Source organism: Dysidea avara, chromosome 3 (genome assembly GCF_963678975.1).
Source record: "Dysidea avara chromosome 3, odDysAvar1.4, whole genome shotgun sequence".
Taxonomy (NCBI): Eukaryota; Metazoa; Porifera; class Demospongiae; order Dictyoceratida; family Dysideidae; genus Dysidea; species Dysidea avara.
The window spans coordinates 43,673,989-43,692,413 of NC_089274.1; the positions used below are offsets into that span (position 1 = coordinate 43,673,989).

General features: G+C 37.9%; 1 protein-coding gene across 2 annotated transcripts; it reads left to right on the plus strand.

The window, feature by feature from the left end:
- Positions 1–4,855: 4,855 nt before the first annotated feature.
- Positions 4,856–11,293, plus strand: LOC136251140 (TNF receptor-associated factor 2-like). 2 transcript variants are annotated; one of them, XM_066043522.1, is made up of 7 exons: positions 4,856–5,058; positions 7,088–7,124; positions 7,470–7,574; positions 7,625–7,792; positions 9,251–9,322; positions 9,381–9,449; positions 9,882–11,293. In XM_066043522.1, exons 1-7 carry the CDS (start codon positions 4,913–4,915, stop codon positions 10,974–10,976), a joined length of 1,692 nt encoding a protein of 563 aa, XP_065899594.1. In that variant the 5' UTR covers positions 4,856–4,912; the 3' UTR covers positions 10,977–11,293. The 2 variants fall into 2 exon arrangements, with proteins under 2 accessions (XP_065899594.1, XP_065899595.1); XM_066043523.1 differs by having other exon boundaries at positions 7,091–7,124.
- Positions 11,294–18,425: the final 7,132 nt, after the last annotated feature.

Genomic DNA, 18,425 nt, shown 5'->3' on the forward strand with positions numbered 1-18,425 from the left:
AAATTTGCAAAAGTTTCCTCCTGCCAAGGTTTACCGTATAGTTTGGAAAGGCAACCTCTCCTATATATATGCTGTGCTGTGTTTTTATAAATTAAGATTTTGGCATGTACATTGATGATAATGCATATAATTATAGCTATAATACCATGTAGACAAAATGTAAACAAAGTTAGTGAGTGAACCTTGTTTTAAGCTAGCTAGATAGATAACTTGATGAACTTCTAGCTAAGTGAATATAGTTTAGCAATAATATGAGGTGTGTTATACTTGTAACTAATTGGCAAAGATTTGCTGACTACATGCGTGTACCCATATAATTATATTGCTGTCATTAATGATCAATTTTGTGAAAGGGGTCTTTCTGTGCACACATCCAATTTTCCAACTTTAATGGTTCATAACTTCAATCAGACAGATGAAAACTAATGACTTCAAATTTGGTCAATAGTTAGCACCAACATTGCTAAATGGATGAAAAATTTCAGGGCTATAACTATACAGTTCCTACATGGATGAGTGTTGAAGACCTATTTTCAAAACTCCAGTCAGATTAATATACAGTGTGTTTAGTAGCGGTCATGAACTTACAGAAAAGTCCACAAACAAGTAAAAGAAAAATTGGGAATTTTAAACTAGAGTGGTGACAATGTAGTACCACGATAAAAAGTACTGAAACAAGTTTGATTGGAGTAGTATATAATTTCTAATTGTTGTAAAACAACAAGAAACAAATATCCCTACTGTGCATTTCAGGGGTATTTGCTTCTTATTGTTTTACAGCAATTGGACATTACATGCTACTCCAATCCAGCTTGTTTCGCTACTTTTTATCATGGTACTACATTGTCCCTACTCTAGTTTAAAATTCCTGATCTTCTTTTATATGTAATTAGAAAGAGGCATCAGTCAAATACATTTAAACAACTATAACATTCTGAAATACGAATACAATTGAAAATGCATCAGACAGTATTTAAATCAACCTGACAAGTGACTCATGCAACCACTTCAATGCCTACATGCGTATGTAATGATATTGTTATTTAGCTGCTGTATACATGTGCACAATATATTGATTACACTGGCCTGTACATAAACGTAAATCTATGATTGTTATATTCAGTGGGATAGTATAGTGTTTGTTCATAATTATCAATATCATTACATTGTTGTATCAACAATACTGTTGCAATATGAGATTTTTTATATAGCTGAATTAATACAAGCCAATAAACGTAGCTGATCTGGTATATAGTACTGCATGCCTGTGTTCCTCAAGTCCCACAAATTTTACTACAAATTTAATTTTAAAGGACCAATTTAGCTTGTTTATATACAGATATACATTTAAGCAGTAATACATTATGACATTGTAAATTTTGTAATGTAGGAGAATGTAACTCAATATATATGTAAACATTGATTGGTACATGTGAGTATGCACTATGTTTTCTCATGATGATGCTGATCTGATTCTGATACTAAAAATACATGCAGCCGATAACTGATCTCATTATTGGTGCAACAAAACTCATTTAATTTAACTATTGTGATTGTAAGCAACAGTTTCTTATAGAGTTTAGGGATGACAATATACCACTTTTTCAGCTAATCCTATGTAGGTGATCAAGTGGGTACAGATGGTAGGACTAGGGGTGGCATGGGAAATATACCGATCTTTAATTGCTGTGCAATATATATTTAAAACCAAATCACTAAATATTGAACATTTCAGTAATACCGACATACCGGTTTTCAAATTATATAAAGTAGAACTTGTTAGCAAGAGTGGAGCATAGAGCATAACATTGGACTACTAGAAAGGTATTGATGGAGACCAGTCAAATATGGGTCACCCTGTCTAAAAAGTTTATACATTCAATTTGTTTTCACACTTGAAGACTAAGCATCTACAATGAGGTCATTGATGCAATGGTAGTTTATACATATTTAGTCGGTATTTAGTAACACTGCAATATTTATAATTAAAATACTGTGGTATGACATTGAACAATACTGCTCACCCCTAAATTCATCATTTCATAATGGATATTGTAATATCAGCACATGTATATAGCTACATACACATCCCTGTACTTGGGGCACACAAAAATGAAGTTTATCCTGACTTGTTCAACATTCCAGTGTATGTTACACACAGAGAACACTTTAAATACTAGCACAACCAAGCGAATATCTGAGCAATTTGAGTGTTTAGTTAGGTTCAGCTCTAAACCCTGCAGGTGCCTTGGCTAAATGGCTATTATCTTGTTAGTGACTTTTTATTTAATTTTGAAGAGGCTGTTGAACTATTAAGCCATTCTCAGTCAGTTGTTTCACAAGTAGACAATCAAGGTGTCATTGACTAGTAACTAGCAGAGTTGGGGGTAATGTGTTACAAATCTAAAGCATTATGTAATAATATTACTTTTGCAGTAACAAGTACAGTATAGGACCTCGATTATCCGAACCCTCGATTATCCGAACAGTGTAAGTAACTGCTCTATTAGAGTATTTCGTCATTAGGTGAACGTTCTATTAGAGTAGTGTATGTTCTATTAGAGTAGTTGAACGAACTCTGTATATAATGAATGGGCTTCATTTATCCAAACAAATTCACTTATCTGAACACTTTTATGATTTAACTGGCACACAGGTGTTTGGATAATGGAGGTCTTACTGTAATATAACGCGTTACATGATGAAGTAGCGAGTAATATATAATGGATATTACATCCAGAAATTGTAATGAATGTAATGTGCTACTTCGTTTTAAGATGCGCTGTAACTTTTGTGCATGCAGTGTGTGTGTGTTGCCAGGTTGCCATTTTGTTAAGCAAGAAACTTTACTCCCATCGCTCCAGCCTGCTAGCTGATAGAGGGGACCTCGGAAACAACACACCAGCTGTATTTAATATAGCACTGCTGGTCTTCTCTATACAGTTGTGATGAATACATGACAGTTTTGTAAGCCACTACGAGCTTGATAGCAGAGTGATACAAATGTGGGTGCCATTGCATGTGTATTAATAGTAATATTAATAGTAATATTAATACAGGTAAATTAAGGCTAATTACAGCATGGTCCTAACACATGTACACATGATTACAAAACATACATAGAATTATGATTAAATTGGTCAAATAAATACTTACAATTGTTGGTTGAGGTTGCATCTGCAATCCCCCCCCCCCCAGCAAGTTATACGTACATACGTAGCTCAACAAGCCTTTACTGCACTATTGCACAAGCCACTAATTTCTTCTTCTGTCTTTAAGTGTTTTCTTACTCCAATTTGAAGTCTAGTTGGTATCTACCCCACCCTATCATGACAATTGTGCACTGCAGCACAGAAACTAACTGGATGGACAAGTATTAGATTGCTACAGCTTTGTACATAGGTAATGCTTGTATAGATGTACACTCTAGTTTTTCTTACTACAGACACTTCATATTGGTTCCATAAAGCTTGGGGCTCATGGGAATGTCTATTAATGCTTCCTGTAATGGACATCTCCCAATCACTGAAACTAAATGCAGTACCTATACCATAATTACCTACAGTATCTCTGTATAATGGACACATCTTTATAATGCCTAATAGGCAATCTTTGAGTGCCCCTGCCATGCATTACATTAAATACATGCTTTTACCTAAAAAATAACTGTTCGAGTAACATTTCCTTAACGTTGACCCTTCACTCGACTTACATATGATGCAATAAAATCTAGCAACTCCATGCAGACATATGACTGTACCAATTTAATGGTTGTCTTGAGTTAGTAGCCCAAGTTTGAAGGATGCTGTGGAATATTAGAGCTATAAGATTTTTAAAACAAGTATGTGAATTTAGAAGCTATTGATAGAACAGCTTCTGCAATGGACATGTCTGCATAAAGGACAAGTAAGCATGATCCCCAAGTTTCCATTATTTAGAGGTTCCACTGTATTTGTTTATAGACGGGTTGCCTTTTTAAGGCGTGGTCGTTTTACCGTAAATTTTCCACATACTTTCCGAGTTCGCTAAGTCAAAAATGTATTACGGCTAATGGAGAAAATGAACATTTCGGTTAACTTTAGCAAGCAAGAGTTAGCCAGCCTTCAGAACAGAAAGTATGTTTATAGAGAAAGGTTCGAGCTATAACATATCCAGCGTGTAAGGTGAAGGCTGAACGAGAAGATGATTTTCTCTCAATCTCTGGTTTTTGGAAAGCGATAAAACTCGCTGAAAACATTCTTTGTAAGACTTTGCTACTACTTAGAATGATAGACTGGATGATTTTAACTCACCTTGTACCTTTGAAGAATCAAAAACGTTTGTCAAACTATTTTTAAAAAATGGGTTTTATGTTGACTTCTTGCAGCTTGACCAACATTGTAATCATGCGTAAAACGGAAAATCGTGTTTGCTCACGTTACACAAGGGACACGCCCTAAATAGACAACCCGTCATGTGCGATCTAGCTAGGGCTTGGCCCTCTTAAGTAATGATGTAAGCACAGCAGACACCATTTCTGAGAGCAAACCATAGTGTTGGGATAAATGCTAGGGAAGATACTATTGGCGGATCAGTAAAGACAATGGTACTCACTCATTATAATTATAAGTTGACCTCCAGCAACACAGCAAAAGCTCCCATCTCGTAGTGTCTCACCTCCTATGTTCACTCAGTTGTGATGCATTGTTATGTCCAATTGACCACACGTGGGTCACACGATATACAGCTTCCGATGTTACGTAATTTTGCGGTTGAGCAAGTCTAGAATTTAAAATCCGCCGGGGGAAGCTAGAAAATTCCTATGATTTTACTATAAATAACACGATTTTGGAGAGTGCGAATTCAAAATTTCAAATTAACCTTGAAGTGCAAGATAAATATTTAATTTAGTGCAAGATAAATACTTATTACTATGCCTGGACACAAACTCTACTTGCAATGTGGAGAAGTCCACGAGGGACTGAAGTGTACATATTGTCGACTGGTGTTGAAGGATCCCATACAAACTAGTGAGACTGGACAACGATACTGTCAGGAGTGCTTTAAAGATGCAGCAAGGTAAGAAGTGTGAACCATCATTTACAATGAATGCTGCATGAACACGTGGGAGAACTGCAATCACTCACCCCGGCCTTCGACATGTCGGTTTTTACTCTTTTCACCACCTTTCATAACTCTTACGTAATATTAAGCTCAAACTAGGCATCCAGACTTCCTGTAGCCGTTGTTGCTCTCTCTCTCTAGGGCACGCGTCTAGTAGTTGCTGCGAGTAGTCGACTTTAGGGGACGCGTCTAGCAGTTGCCGCGAATAGTCGAGGACATGTCTAGTACAGTAGTAGTGTTAGGGTTAGAGTTAGTGTTCAGCTTTGGTTTCTTCTTCACCTTTAGGCCGGGTTAGGTTTTTCTTACTATATACAGATAAGATAGAAAAGGAGAGAAGCAACGGAGCTAGCAGCGATAGCACAATCGCTAGCACACTGGGCCATCACACTGGGATCTCAGGTTCGATCTCCCCATCAGTATTGCACTTTTTTTTGCCTTTTTGTTACCCTTTTTTGTCTAAGAACTCTTAAGTTTTATAGGGATATGAAATAGGGTGAAAAGAGTGATACCCTTGACATGTCAGTATAGCAGCAAAGGACTGGCACCTAAAATCGGTAGCAAATGCATGTAGCCACCTGGCAAGTCGGCACTCATTCAGTTAACCCGACACGGTTTTCCAAATCCACGCAGCCTTTTTGCACTCCCATGCTTCCATGTATCCACCATACGTCACTGTCTGTAAGGAGAGTGCATGCTTTCTCATAATGAGAGATAACATGCTTATTACTAGTGAATATATATGCTCTTGAGTGCAAACATAATTTTAAGTGGTATCAGGCTAAAACAAGATTATGGGCTTTCTAAAATTTAGTATGCTATATTTACTATAAGTTTAAGCACTTAATTTAAGCTTTAAAATATGATTAACATAATAAAAATAAACTTAACATTAGAAGTTAGACTTGCTTGTGGAAAAGCTACTAGTTATCTTATGTCAACATACATTCTAAAAATTAGAACAACTCATCTAAATGATAGTACAATGACTTATGCCACAAAAGTCTGTGAGACAATTCTATATGCATCCCTGTTCTCCACTCTTTGAAAGAGACCTTGCTATGTCACAGTAGCACTGAGTATATTATCTGGGGCATCTCTCCCAATGAGCCAGGGTCTAATATCTATTGGGAGACAAAAGCACATGGCTAGCTTGTCTTTTTGGATGGCATTGCACTGCCCACACAACAATGGGTCTACCTATGGGATACAAACCACCCACACAGGGCGCCAACTTTTAAGAATGTCAATGATTAAGTTTGTGACGTGCTCAGTATACTTTTATTTATTATTATTATTATTAACACTTTATAGTGACCAGCACTTAATGCAATGCGAATGTCACTGAATCATTACTGCAAAACTTTAATATAACCAAAACCCACAATGAAACCTAACGCGGCTTGATATAGGTTTCTTATACATTTTAGTAACAGAGTTTAAGTAAGGACAGATGCAAGTACTGTAAGTTATTATCTCATACCAAAAAGTATAATATCTTCTGATCATTAGCATGCCAATCCTCAAATCAAGAAAAGCGTGCCTGCCCCTGGGAAACATAAAATCATTTAGATTTAAGAGTACAATACTCTTATTTCAAGAGCGCCAGCTCTTGAGAGCCATAGCTCCCCTGCCAGCATAGCCACCCGCATTGCTAACCGTGTGTGGACATGCACTCAGGATCATGTTAGCTTGCAAAATATGGCCTCCGACTGTAGGGCCCAATGCCCGTGCCGTTGGGCATATATCATTGATGGATAACAACAATTGAACTACTTAACTTAGCTAACTACGTATATGAATGCTACCTGGAAGCTTTAAACAATCGTACTTGGAAGTGTAGCTACCTAAGTGATAATTTTTAACATAAAGTGATTAACTGACATCAACTGACGTCACATGTATTCATTGTAATGTAAACTATGGTCAGGTGTAATTTACTTAGAGAGTGTAAATTATTGTACTGTACTTTGTATCTCTATGACAGCAGAGATTATTCTACTGGAGTGGAGACACACAACAAAGTAAGTGCATCTATCAAATATAATCAGGGGATAAGCTATAGTCTGAAGCTATTGTCTGCTTCTTTTTTCTTTCATGAGCTTTAAGATTTTATTACCAAGGATATAGTCTTGTTGTGCCATGTTGCTAGCATGAAATCTTCCTGGCTTTATCTTCAGCAGGCCTAGGAACTCATCAATGTCATGAGGCCAATGATACCATTAATCGGGCTACAATTTACATCATAGCTATTTTTGCTTGACGTGGCCAGTAAATATTTGTACTAATTTGAGATACGAATTTAGGTTTGGTTGACCCCCTGAAATTCATATCATGCATGTGCATCAGTTAACTCATTGTTTCATTAGTCATGGCCTGATCATGCCATCAAGAGAGAAATCAATAGATTACTAGTGAAGTGTCACAACTATGAGATGGGATGTGAATGGAAGGGATTGTTTAAAGATCTCATTGTGAGTTGGTTTGCTTACTATGAACATGTTCACTCACTGTACTATTACAGGACCAACACTTGACAAGTTGTCAGTACATCACAGTGGAGTGTAGGAACACTGGATGTGGTGATAGAGTATTACTGTCTAAACTAGAAGATCACTTGAAGAATACATGTTTACAACGACTAGTGGAGTGTAAGGATTGCAGAACAACACTACGCTTTAAGGATTTAGAGGTATGACATAATGTATAGAATGTCTCTAAAGGTCTAAACCAGCATTGTAATGGGTCAGTACTGTTGATCCGTTTGACCCACTGACCCAAATAGTAATCCTGATGGGACCCGGATCTGACCCGCATGTGACCCGGTTTGATTAAAATAGAGGCGTGCCCCAAGAGCTAGATTAAAAGTCCACAAGTTCCACTAGTCAGCCCTACATTTTTTTACACTATCAAAAATTTGTCTGCAAGAAGTGAGTAGCTACGTATTATCAAGTGGGTGTGGCTCCATGTACGTATTATCAAGTGGGGGTGGTTCCACGTAAGTTTACATACAGCTACAGAATTTCCAGAAGTTAGTTACCTACATTTCAAGTAGCAACATGGATCTGGTGATGCATGCATACACACAGAGCACAGCTGGTACAATTCCGATAAGTGGGCGTGGCTCTACATACTCCGCACAGACAACAAAGCATATTTATGAATGGTGGGTGTCTCCATGTAAGTTTCTTGAGTGTTTACAACTGCATTTCCATCAATACAATTGAGCTTGTTAACTTATAGTCACACATGATCTCATCGGGTCAGACCCAGATATTCAGTGAAGTGGATAAGACCCACTTGACCCGGACAAAATGTGACCCAAATTATCCAGATAATTCGGATGACCCAGCCCACTTACAACGCTGGTCTAAACCTTCATTGTGTGAATTTCTATTCACTCTTATTACATCATATAAGCTTCTTTGTTAGAAATTATGTTTTGTTAGCTGTTTAGTGGGAGTGTACTGCATGCTTATACAATTTGTACTATGAATTTGTGCCATACTGGTGGCTACTAATGTACTATATGAATGAGTTCATTTATCCAAATTAAGGTTTGGTAATATTGTGATTGTGACTATAGTGGTGGTTATGTTAAATAGAGCATATGTGACCTGAACTACCTTTTAGGCCAAACTGCATGCCCCTGGGAGCTCTCTCTTACAGCGGCACATTTCATGCTTATACAATTCTGTGTAACTCTGCCAGCCACCTCAAGCCAATAACATTGTCTGAAGTCACTCCAGTGTCTTCCCAGGACCTCTAGAGTGATGTATGGGCCTTAACATACCTACAGAAGTCCATCTCTAGAAAGCAGACATGGCAACGTTCAGTGTGAAAATTATTGGTTACATACTGTAGCCATCTCATGCTGCAGCAGCCATCTCATGCTGCAGCAGCCATCTCATGCTGCAGCAGCCATCTCATGCTGCATGTGCCCGAAAGGTAGGGTTTTCCAAAATCAATCAGTGGCATCATGCTAACCCTAGCTGCTTTGGAATTAAGTAGATTAGCTAAAAATCAGCCTAGAAAGTGATTTGATTAGCTGAAAGTGATTAGCTAAATATCAGCCTGGAAAGCTATGGGAGGGTAGATTTTTCATTGTGACAGTCACTGATCATGAAAGTCTTTGCATGTATTTCTGTAGGAACATGGAGACAATTGTCCTAATGCTCTGAGAAAGTGTAATCAATGCAAAAAGGAGATGCTAGCAATTAAGGTAATATTATTTCTAAGTGTTGCTATGTTAATAATATTATTATTTTGTTACTGTTTAGCTTAATGAACATCAGATGAATGAATGTACCTGGATCAAGTGCCCTTGTAGTGATGAAGCACTATTTGAGGTGTGCGTGTGTGTTTGTGTGTGCGTGCGTGCGTGCGTGCGTGCGTGTGTGTGTGTGTGTGTGTGTGTGTGATTTGAAAGATCAATCATCTCATTACAATGAGTCCATAAACGCAAACTATAGCTACCATATAGTGATCAACTATGGCCTTTACTTTTACTACTGTATATGTTGCTGTTTACATGCGTAGCAAAGTAGCTTTGTAGTATATATAACTAGATCTGTAGTTAGAGAACAGATAATTATACTTTTTTTACGTGAGGTTGTCAATTTGTAGACATGTCAATTACATAGTGATAATAATTTCAGAGAGAAATGTAACACCCAGCAAACATGTAATCAACAATCCTGAGTAATACTGTTGACAGTGATAAAATCTGGTTACATTGTTTTATGCCTTCTCATAAATGGATAATTTTATATTTGCATTAGGCTAACAGCAAAGAGTACTTTGAGCACCTGCAGAACACCAACAAGTTAAGCAGTCACCTACAACCATTACTGGTCCAGTTCTCCAAGATGAGTCAGTCAGTAGAGAAGATGACCAATGAGTACCAACTGGTCACCAGTAGAATTGAACTACTAGAGACTAAGTGTGATGATCTGGAGAGGAAGAACCAAACCTTACAAAAAGAAAACACTGATAACAAAAAGATGATAAAGGTGCTAACCATGAAGGTGGAAGAGCAGGAACACAAATCAGAAGAAGTGGCCAAGTCTCAAGTTGGTAACATTGTACGTGTTACTGATGACAGGCTTTCTAATTTGGAACAAAATTATGGCAAGTTGTTTAGCGAGACTATCTCTATCAAGAACTCCGTGACTCAAAGCTGTGCTCAAATTGAAGTGTTCAATGGTGAAATGGAGAAAATTAAACAAAATTATTCATCACATGCATCAAAGGGAAATGAATTGATCCCATACAACGACAACAGCTCTTATCCACTGGATTATATCAAACAAGTTGAAGAGAAGACATTGGAAGTTGAACGTACTCTAAACATCCTCAATGTCCACCATTCAGAACTAGAGTTACAATTACAAGCATCTCTTGCGAGTACACACAATGGAGCTTTTCTCTGGCGTATACCAGAAATGAGGAGGAGAATTCGTGATGCTAAAATTGGTCGAATCACCAGCATCTACTCACCACCATTCTACACAGGAATAAATGGCTACAAGATGTGCATCAGAGCTTATCTTAATGGTGATGGCACTGGAGAAGGAACACATCTTTCAATTTTCTTTGTTTTAATGAGGGGTGAGTATGATCCATTACTCCAGTGGCCATTTGAGCACAAAGTGAGCTTGATTCTTGTTGATCAGGATCAAAAGAAGCATTTGGTGCAGACATTCAAACCCAACATACAATCAAGCAGTTTCCAGAAGCCAAAATCAGATATGAATGTTGCCAGTGGTTGCCCAGAATTTGCCAAGCTGTCAATCCTTGATAACCCAAGTTATGTCAAAGATGATGTGATGTATATTAAAGCTGTTGTGGACACTTCAAAAATACTGCATCCATAATATCTGTACCCACTGCATGGTTTTAGCTTCCATACATTTGTTGTTGTAATACATGAAAATTTTAACCCACATGCTGTAAATAATCAGCAATATCTGTGCTCCACTAATTAAAGTTTTGTAGATACGAACAAATCATGTAAATTTAGTTGTGCAAATTATCACAACCTTTAATGTATTCAAACAATAACACGAAACGTTTATTTTATTTCATCAAAATTATATTAGACCAATTATACTATCCACACATTTATGTATATGATTGCATAATAATATATTATGTTTTTAATTTCACACTTATTAACTAGTCTATTTATTCAGTTTCATGCATGCATGGGCATATGAAAATCAGGCACTACTATCAAGACACACGGTAGTGTGTCGTGCGGCCCAAGAAGCCGGCGCGTAACACCCGTGAGTATATTGACAGGAAGAAAGAAAACGCAATTTTCGCACCTCCGTAGCTCTGTGCTTCCTTGATGAAACAAGACGATTTTTGCTGTGGACATTCCCTCCAACTGCAGCACTCCACATTCCAAATTTGAGCGAAATCGCTTCGCGCGTTCCCGAGATATGCGACTTCAAAAATTGGCTCAGTTTCTTCGTTTTTTTTCTTCTTATTTTTCTTTTTCTTGTCGCACACTTACAAAAACTGCTATAAAACGCGAACGCCATATCCGATTTCCTTGAAATTTGGCACGCAGAAGGGGGATATAAAGGCGCATCTCGGTACCAACTTTGGCTGGAATACGAAAAACAGGCAAAGAGTTATGAGCGATTATTCACAAAAAATAACACCAATATGTTGTCACGCCTACAGGGTAAACCGCGTATGGGAAGAAGCTGAAAATCGGTGGGTGAATAGGTTAACTATTGAACCTCAAACCTTTTGTGGTTTGAAAGAAATCGAGCTAAAAAACAGGAAGATACAACGAAAAAACCAACAGTGTGTAACAATTACGCAATCGAGATTAGCTAATAAAAAAACGACTACTTGCCACGCCTACCAGATAAACCGCTTGGGGTAATGCTTTGAAAATCGTTGTACAGATGGAATAATCATCTTAGAAAGGCTCATCAATGGTGTAGAAGAATCAGACTTAAAGCCACGGAGTTATAACACGAAATCCAACTTGGTGCAGCAAGTGCGAGATCGAGATACTCTAATAGAGCAGTCATCCTAATAGAGCAGTCACCCTGAAAAGAATTCAAGAGATCAGCTAGAAACAAGAAACCTGTATAGAGATCAGCTACACACAAGTCACCCTGTAGAGAGATCAGCTAGAAGAAGTTACCTTGTAGGGAGTTCATGCAACTATGGAAAGGGATCACCTTGTAGAATTCAGCTACAAAGAAACCACCATGTAGAGAGTTCAGCTACAAACAAATCGCCCTGTGGAGAGATCAATAGAAGAAGTTACCTTGCAGAGAGTTCAGCTACAAAGAAACCATCATGTAGAGAGTTCAGCTACAAACAAATCTCCCTGTAGAGAGATTAGCTAGAAGAAGTTACCTTGTAGAGAGTTCAGCTACAAAGAAACCATCATGTAGAGAGTTCAGCTACAAAAAAATCTCCCTGTATAGAGAGATCAGCTAGAAGAAGTTACCTTGTAGAGAGTTCAGCTACAAAGAAACCATTCTTTAAAGAGCTCAGCTGCAAACAAATCACCTGTACAGAATTCAGCTACAAATAAATCACCCTGTAGAAAGATGAGCTAGAAAAAGTTACCTTGTAGAGAGTTCAGTTACAAAGAAACCACCATGTAGAGAATTCAGCTACAAACTAGTGACCCTGTTAAGACATCAGCTAGAAGAAGTTACCTTGAGAGAGTTCAGCTACAAAGAAACCATTATTTAAAGAGCTCAGCTGCAAACAAATCACCTATACAGAATTCAGCTACAAACAAATCACCATGTAGAGAGATCAGCTAGACGAAGTTATCTTGTAGATAGTTCAGCTACAAGCAAATCACCCTGTAGAGAGATCAGCTAGAAGAAGTTTACTTGTAGAGAGTTCAGCTACAAAGAAACCATCATTTAGAGAGTTCAGCTTCAAACAAATCACCTGTAGAGAGTTTAGCTACAAACAAATCTCCCTGTAGAGAGATCAGCTAGAAGAAGTTACCTTGTAGAGAGTTCAGCTACAAACAAATCACCCTGTAGAAAGATCAGCTAGAAGAAGTCACCTTGTAGAAAGTTCAGTTACGAAGAAACCACCATGTAGAGAGTTCAGCTACAAACTAGTCACCTTGTAGAGACATCAGCTAGAAGAAGTTACCTTGTAGAGAGTTCAGCTACAAAGAAACCATTTTGTAAAGAGCTCAGCTGCAAACAAATCACATGTACAGAATTCAGCTACAAACAAATCACCCTGTAGAGAGATCAGCTAGAAGAAGTTACCTTGTAGATCGTTCAGCTACAAACAAATCACCCTGTAGAGAGATCAGCTAGAAGAAGTTACCTTGTAGAGAGTTCAGCTATAAAGAAACCACCATGTAGAGAGTTCAGCTGCAAAGAAATCACCATGTATAAAATTCTGCCACGAACAAAGTGCCCTGTAGAAAGATCAGTTAGAAGAAGTTACCTTGTAGAGAGTTCAGCTACAAAGAAACCATTCTGTAAAGAGCTCAGCTGCAAACAAATCACCTGTACAGAATTCAGCTACAAACAAATCACCCTGTAGAGAGATTAGCTAGAAGAAATTACTTTGTAGAGAGTTCAGCTACAAAGAAACCACCATGTAGAGAGTTCAGCTGCAAAGAAATCACCCTGTATAAAATTCTGCCACAAGCAAATTGCCCTGTAGAAAGATCAGTTAGAAGAAGTTACCTTGTAGATAGTTCAGCTACAAACAGATCTCCCTGTAGAGAGATCAGCTAGAAGAAATTACCTTGTAGAGAGTTCAGCTACAAAGAAACCACCATGTAGAAAGTTCAGCTGCAAAGAAATCACCCTGTAGAAAATTCTGCCAGAAACAAATTGCCCTGTAGAAAGATCAGTTATAAGAAGTTACCTTTTAGAGAGTTCAGCTACAAAGAAACCATTCTGTAAAGAGCTCAGCTGCAAACAAATCACCTATACAGAATTCAGCTACGAACAAATCATCCTGTAGAGAGATCAGCTAGAAGAAGTTGCCTTGTAGATAGTTCAACTACAAACAAATCTCCCTGTAGAGAGATCAGCTAGAAGAAATTACCTTGTAGAGAGTTCAGCTACAAAGAAACCATCATTTAGAAAGTTCAGCTTCAAACAAATCACCTGTAGAGAGTTCAGCTACAAACAAATCTCCCTGTAGAGAGATCAGCTAGAAGAAGTTACCTTGTAGATAGTTCGGCTACAAACAAATCTCCCTGTAGAGAGATCAGCTAGAAGACATTACCTTGTAGAGAGTTCAGCTACAAAGAAACCATCATTTAGAAAGTTCAGCTTCAAACAAATCTCCCTGTAGAGAGATCAGCTAGAAAAAGTTACCTTGTAGAGAGTGAAGCTACAAACAAATCATCCTATTGAAAGATCAGATAGAAGAAGTCACCTTGTAGAAAGTTCAGTTACAAAGAAACCACCATGTAGAGAGTTCAGCTACAAACTAGCCACCTTGTAGAGACATCAGCTAGAAAAGTTACCTTGTAGAGAGTTCAGCTACAAACAAATCTCCCTGTAGAGAGATCAGCTAGAAGAAATTACCTTGTAGAAAGTTCAGCTACAAAGAAACCATTCTGTAAAGAGCTCAGCTGCAAACAAATCACCTGTACAGAATTCAGCTTCAAACAAATCACCCTGTACAGTGATCAGCTAGAAGATGTTACCTTGTAGATAGTTCAGCTACAAACAAATCACCCTGTAGAAAGATCAGTTAGAAGAAGTTACCTTTTAGAGAGTTCAGCTACAAAGAAACCATTCTGTAAAGAGCTCAGCTGCAAACAAATCACCTGTACAGAATTCAGCTACAAACAAATCACCTGTAGAGAGTTCAGCTACAAACAAATCTCCCTGTAGAGAGATCAGCTAGAAGAAGTTACCTTGTAGAGAGTGAAGCTACAAACAAATCACCCTATTGAAAGATCAGCTAGAAGAAGTCACCTTGTAGAAAGTTCAGTTACAAAGAAACCACCATGTAGAGAGTTCAGCTACAAACTAGCCACCTTGTAGAGACATCAGCTAGAAAAGTTACCTTGTATAGAGTTCAGCTACAAAGAAACCATTCTGTAAAGAGCTCAGCTGCAAACAAATCACCTGTACAGAATTCAGCTACAAACAAATCACCCTGTAGAGAGATCAGCTAGAAGAAATTACCTTGTAGATAGTTCAGCTACAAACAAATCACCCTGTAGAAAGATCAGTTAGAAGAAGTTACTTTGTAGAGAGTTCAGCTACAAAGAAACCATTTTGTAAAGAGCTCAGCTGCAAACAAATCACCTGTACAGAATTCAGCTATGAACAAATCACCTTGTAGAGAGATCAGCTAGAAGAAGTTACCTTGTAGAGAGTTCAGCTACAAACAAATCTCCTTGTAAAGAGATCAGCTACCTTGTAGAGAGTTCAGCTACAAAGAAACCATCATGTAGAGAGTTCAGCTGCAAAGAAATCATCACTGCCCAATTTTCAAGGCAATAGCTCTTTCCAATCTGAAGTTATCAATTGTCAAAGTTGGCAAATTGGATGTGTGGAAGGCCCCTTTTCGCAAATCCGGTCACATATGTATTATATATATAATTGTACATCTACTGATAAAATATTTAAAGTACGTACATCTACTTCATCTATTCTTCGTCCTGTAGTAAAGAAAAAAAAACATCGGTTTAAAAAGTCCCAAAGCTGGCCATAGGCTGGCTTTGGGGTATACAAATACAAAAAGAAATGAAATCTAATCCAAAACAGCCAAGCTGTAAAAAAAGTGTGCGGCCCTCAGAAAGGCTATGGTGAAAAAAGATGTGAAATCCAAGGTGGCGGCCAAGAAATGGCTGTGATGGTAGGTTAATGGTAAAAATTTTAATAATGACAATTCAGGTGAATTTTTGTGCCGCTTCACAAAATTTACCTGAATTGTCATTATTAAAATTTTTACCATTAACCTACCATCACAGCCATTTCTTGGCCGCCACCTTGGATTTCACATCTTTTTTCACCATAGCCTTTCTGAGGGCCGCACACTTTTTTTACAGCTTGGCTGTTTTGGATTAGATACTTTATACCAGCAAAGAACACACAGAAAAATTCTAAATCTGAAAGATAATTTTTACAAGAACTACAATAGCTTTTCACAGGATACTCTAAACTATAACAATGCATATAAATTATACTTTCATTTTTAAGATTTTTCATATGCAACCGGCATGTATGGTTTTAAACTATGAGGTTGGTTTTATAACTATTAAGACTTTTCAGTGTCCTCCCTTCAGACTTATTTGTAAGTGCTTAATACAACTATGCACCTTGTTGGCAATTTTCAACCATATATTGGTCATAACAGAATGAAGATTTTCTGTAAGTGCAGTGTTCAAACATGTTTTCACACATTTTTCAAATGCTGCAGTCACATATCAAGGCACATGATGGTGTCATGCAGCCAAGTATATACAGCCAGTGCTGGTGTGTAGTGTATCAGGGGCGGATCCAGGGGGGGGGGGGGGGGCTTTGGGGGCTGAAGCCCCCCCCCACCCTTCATATTTAGGCTTTACTTGATCAATATGCTGAGTATTATAATGAAATTTTGTCTTAGCATAATTATATGATCACTAATAATACAAATACTCATAAAACCACCTTATAAAGGTATTTCCAAGGTATTATCAGTGGATTTATGCAACAAGGACCCGGATCAGCATTGGAGGTTTACAAGATCGAGATACTCTAATAGAGCAGTCAGCTAACTACTCTAATAGAATATTCACTGGAAACATGTAGTTGGTTGTTATGGAATTTTTCCAAATCTGCCTGCACCTATACATGCAATGAAGTGAATTGGTCTGTTTAAAGGGCTTCATTCATCTACTTGTGTAGTTAATATGTATGACAATACTTAATTCAGGTTCACAATTTCCATTGAAAATGCTCTCAGATTCAATCTTGTATTGTTCAAATTTCAAAATTTTCCACTTTCAACATTATTATTCTAACATGCACTTATTCAGTGTTGTGCAGTTGTGAGAGGGGTGCATCATGTACTTGGTTGTCTGTACCTACCCAAACTTTTCCATTAGCAAAATGCTTCAGAGAGCCATACCTATAATCTAAAGGCAGTATATAAAATATCTACAGGCAGAAAATATTATGAATTTTAAGTGGAAATGTCTCCAAATTGCAGTGTTTTAGCATCTATTTTTCAAAATTTTCCTGGGGGGGCATGCCCCCAGACCTTCCTAGTTCCAGCATGCTTCGCATGCTGGGAAGTGTGCTTCGCTACCTCTACCCAAGAGATTAGTACCTTGAGTGAGCCCCCCCCCCCCCCCTTTTATAAATCCTAGATCCGCCCCTGTGTATTTTATAGGAACCAAGAAAACACTTGATTTTTGAAAATGCAAAAGTGATCAAGTATTAGCTGATTAAGACAAAGCTGCAGTATTCAACTAGTAATCATTTGAAAGCAATGTGCAAGGCTATTCCACTTTGCTTCCAGCTTTGTTGTACAGCATCACAAATGAAGAACAGTAAGACAAGCATCTCTGCAATCAACCCAGTCACTACAGAAATTATAGATGTCTGCCGTGACAGCCACCTGGCACTGACACCATCAGGTTCAACACCTATGCAGTAGTGAAGAAAGAAATGGAACACAAAGGAAAATAGAGGTAAGTCCATGCATGATACCTACATGTCGTTAGTAAAAAGGTATGGGTTGGGCCGAAGCAACATCTCAGTGATAAAATCAAGGTTGCAGCCTTATTCATACTTTACTGGAGGCATCAGGCAGTCAGATAGTTGACAGAAAATTCAGAAAAAAGTTCATAGAAACTTGTTGGAAGGGCTTAGGGTCACTCTGAAGACTTACATGGGCTTGGTTATGTCTAACTAATACTGTGGAGGGAAAGTAAGGCTGTATTTTGGGTGATATTTTTGTGTAACAAAGCCCAAACCTCCATGATCTCTATAGCTAGTTTATTAAAAGGACAGTAACTGATTACTACTGCCAATCATGTCCTGTACTAGCTAGTGTTTGTTCCTTCATTCATTATGCTATGACCACTGGTCTGCATTTTCTTCTGCATTCTTCACATTTTAGTTACACCCTGTATTCACAGGCTTTAAGCCTTCTCACAGGTCCCTAACAGTACATATTGTGTACCGCTTATCCTTGGGTTAGGAAGGTTAAAGTAGACTATCCTGCAGTATTATTAAGGGGTCACTACATGCCAAATGAACAAAAAATCCAGACCCCTTTTGATTTTCTGGCACAAACATGGACCCTATCAAGAAACTTTCTCACACCAAAATTTGGCTCATTACATTGGTCTC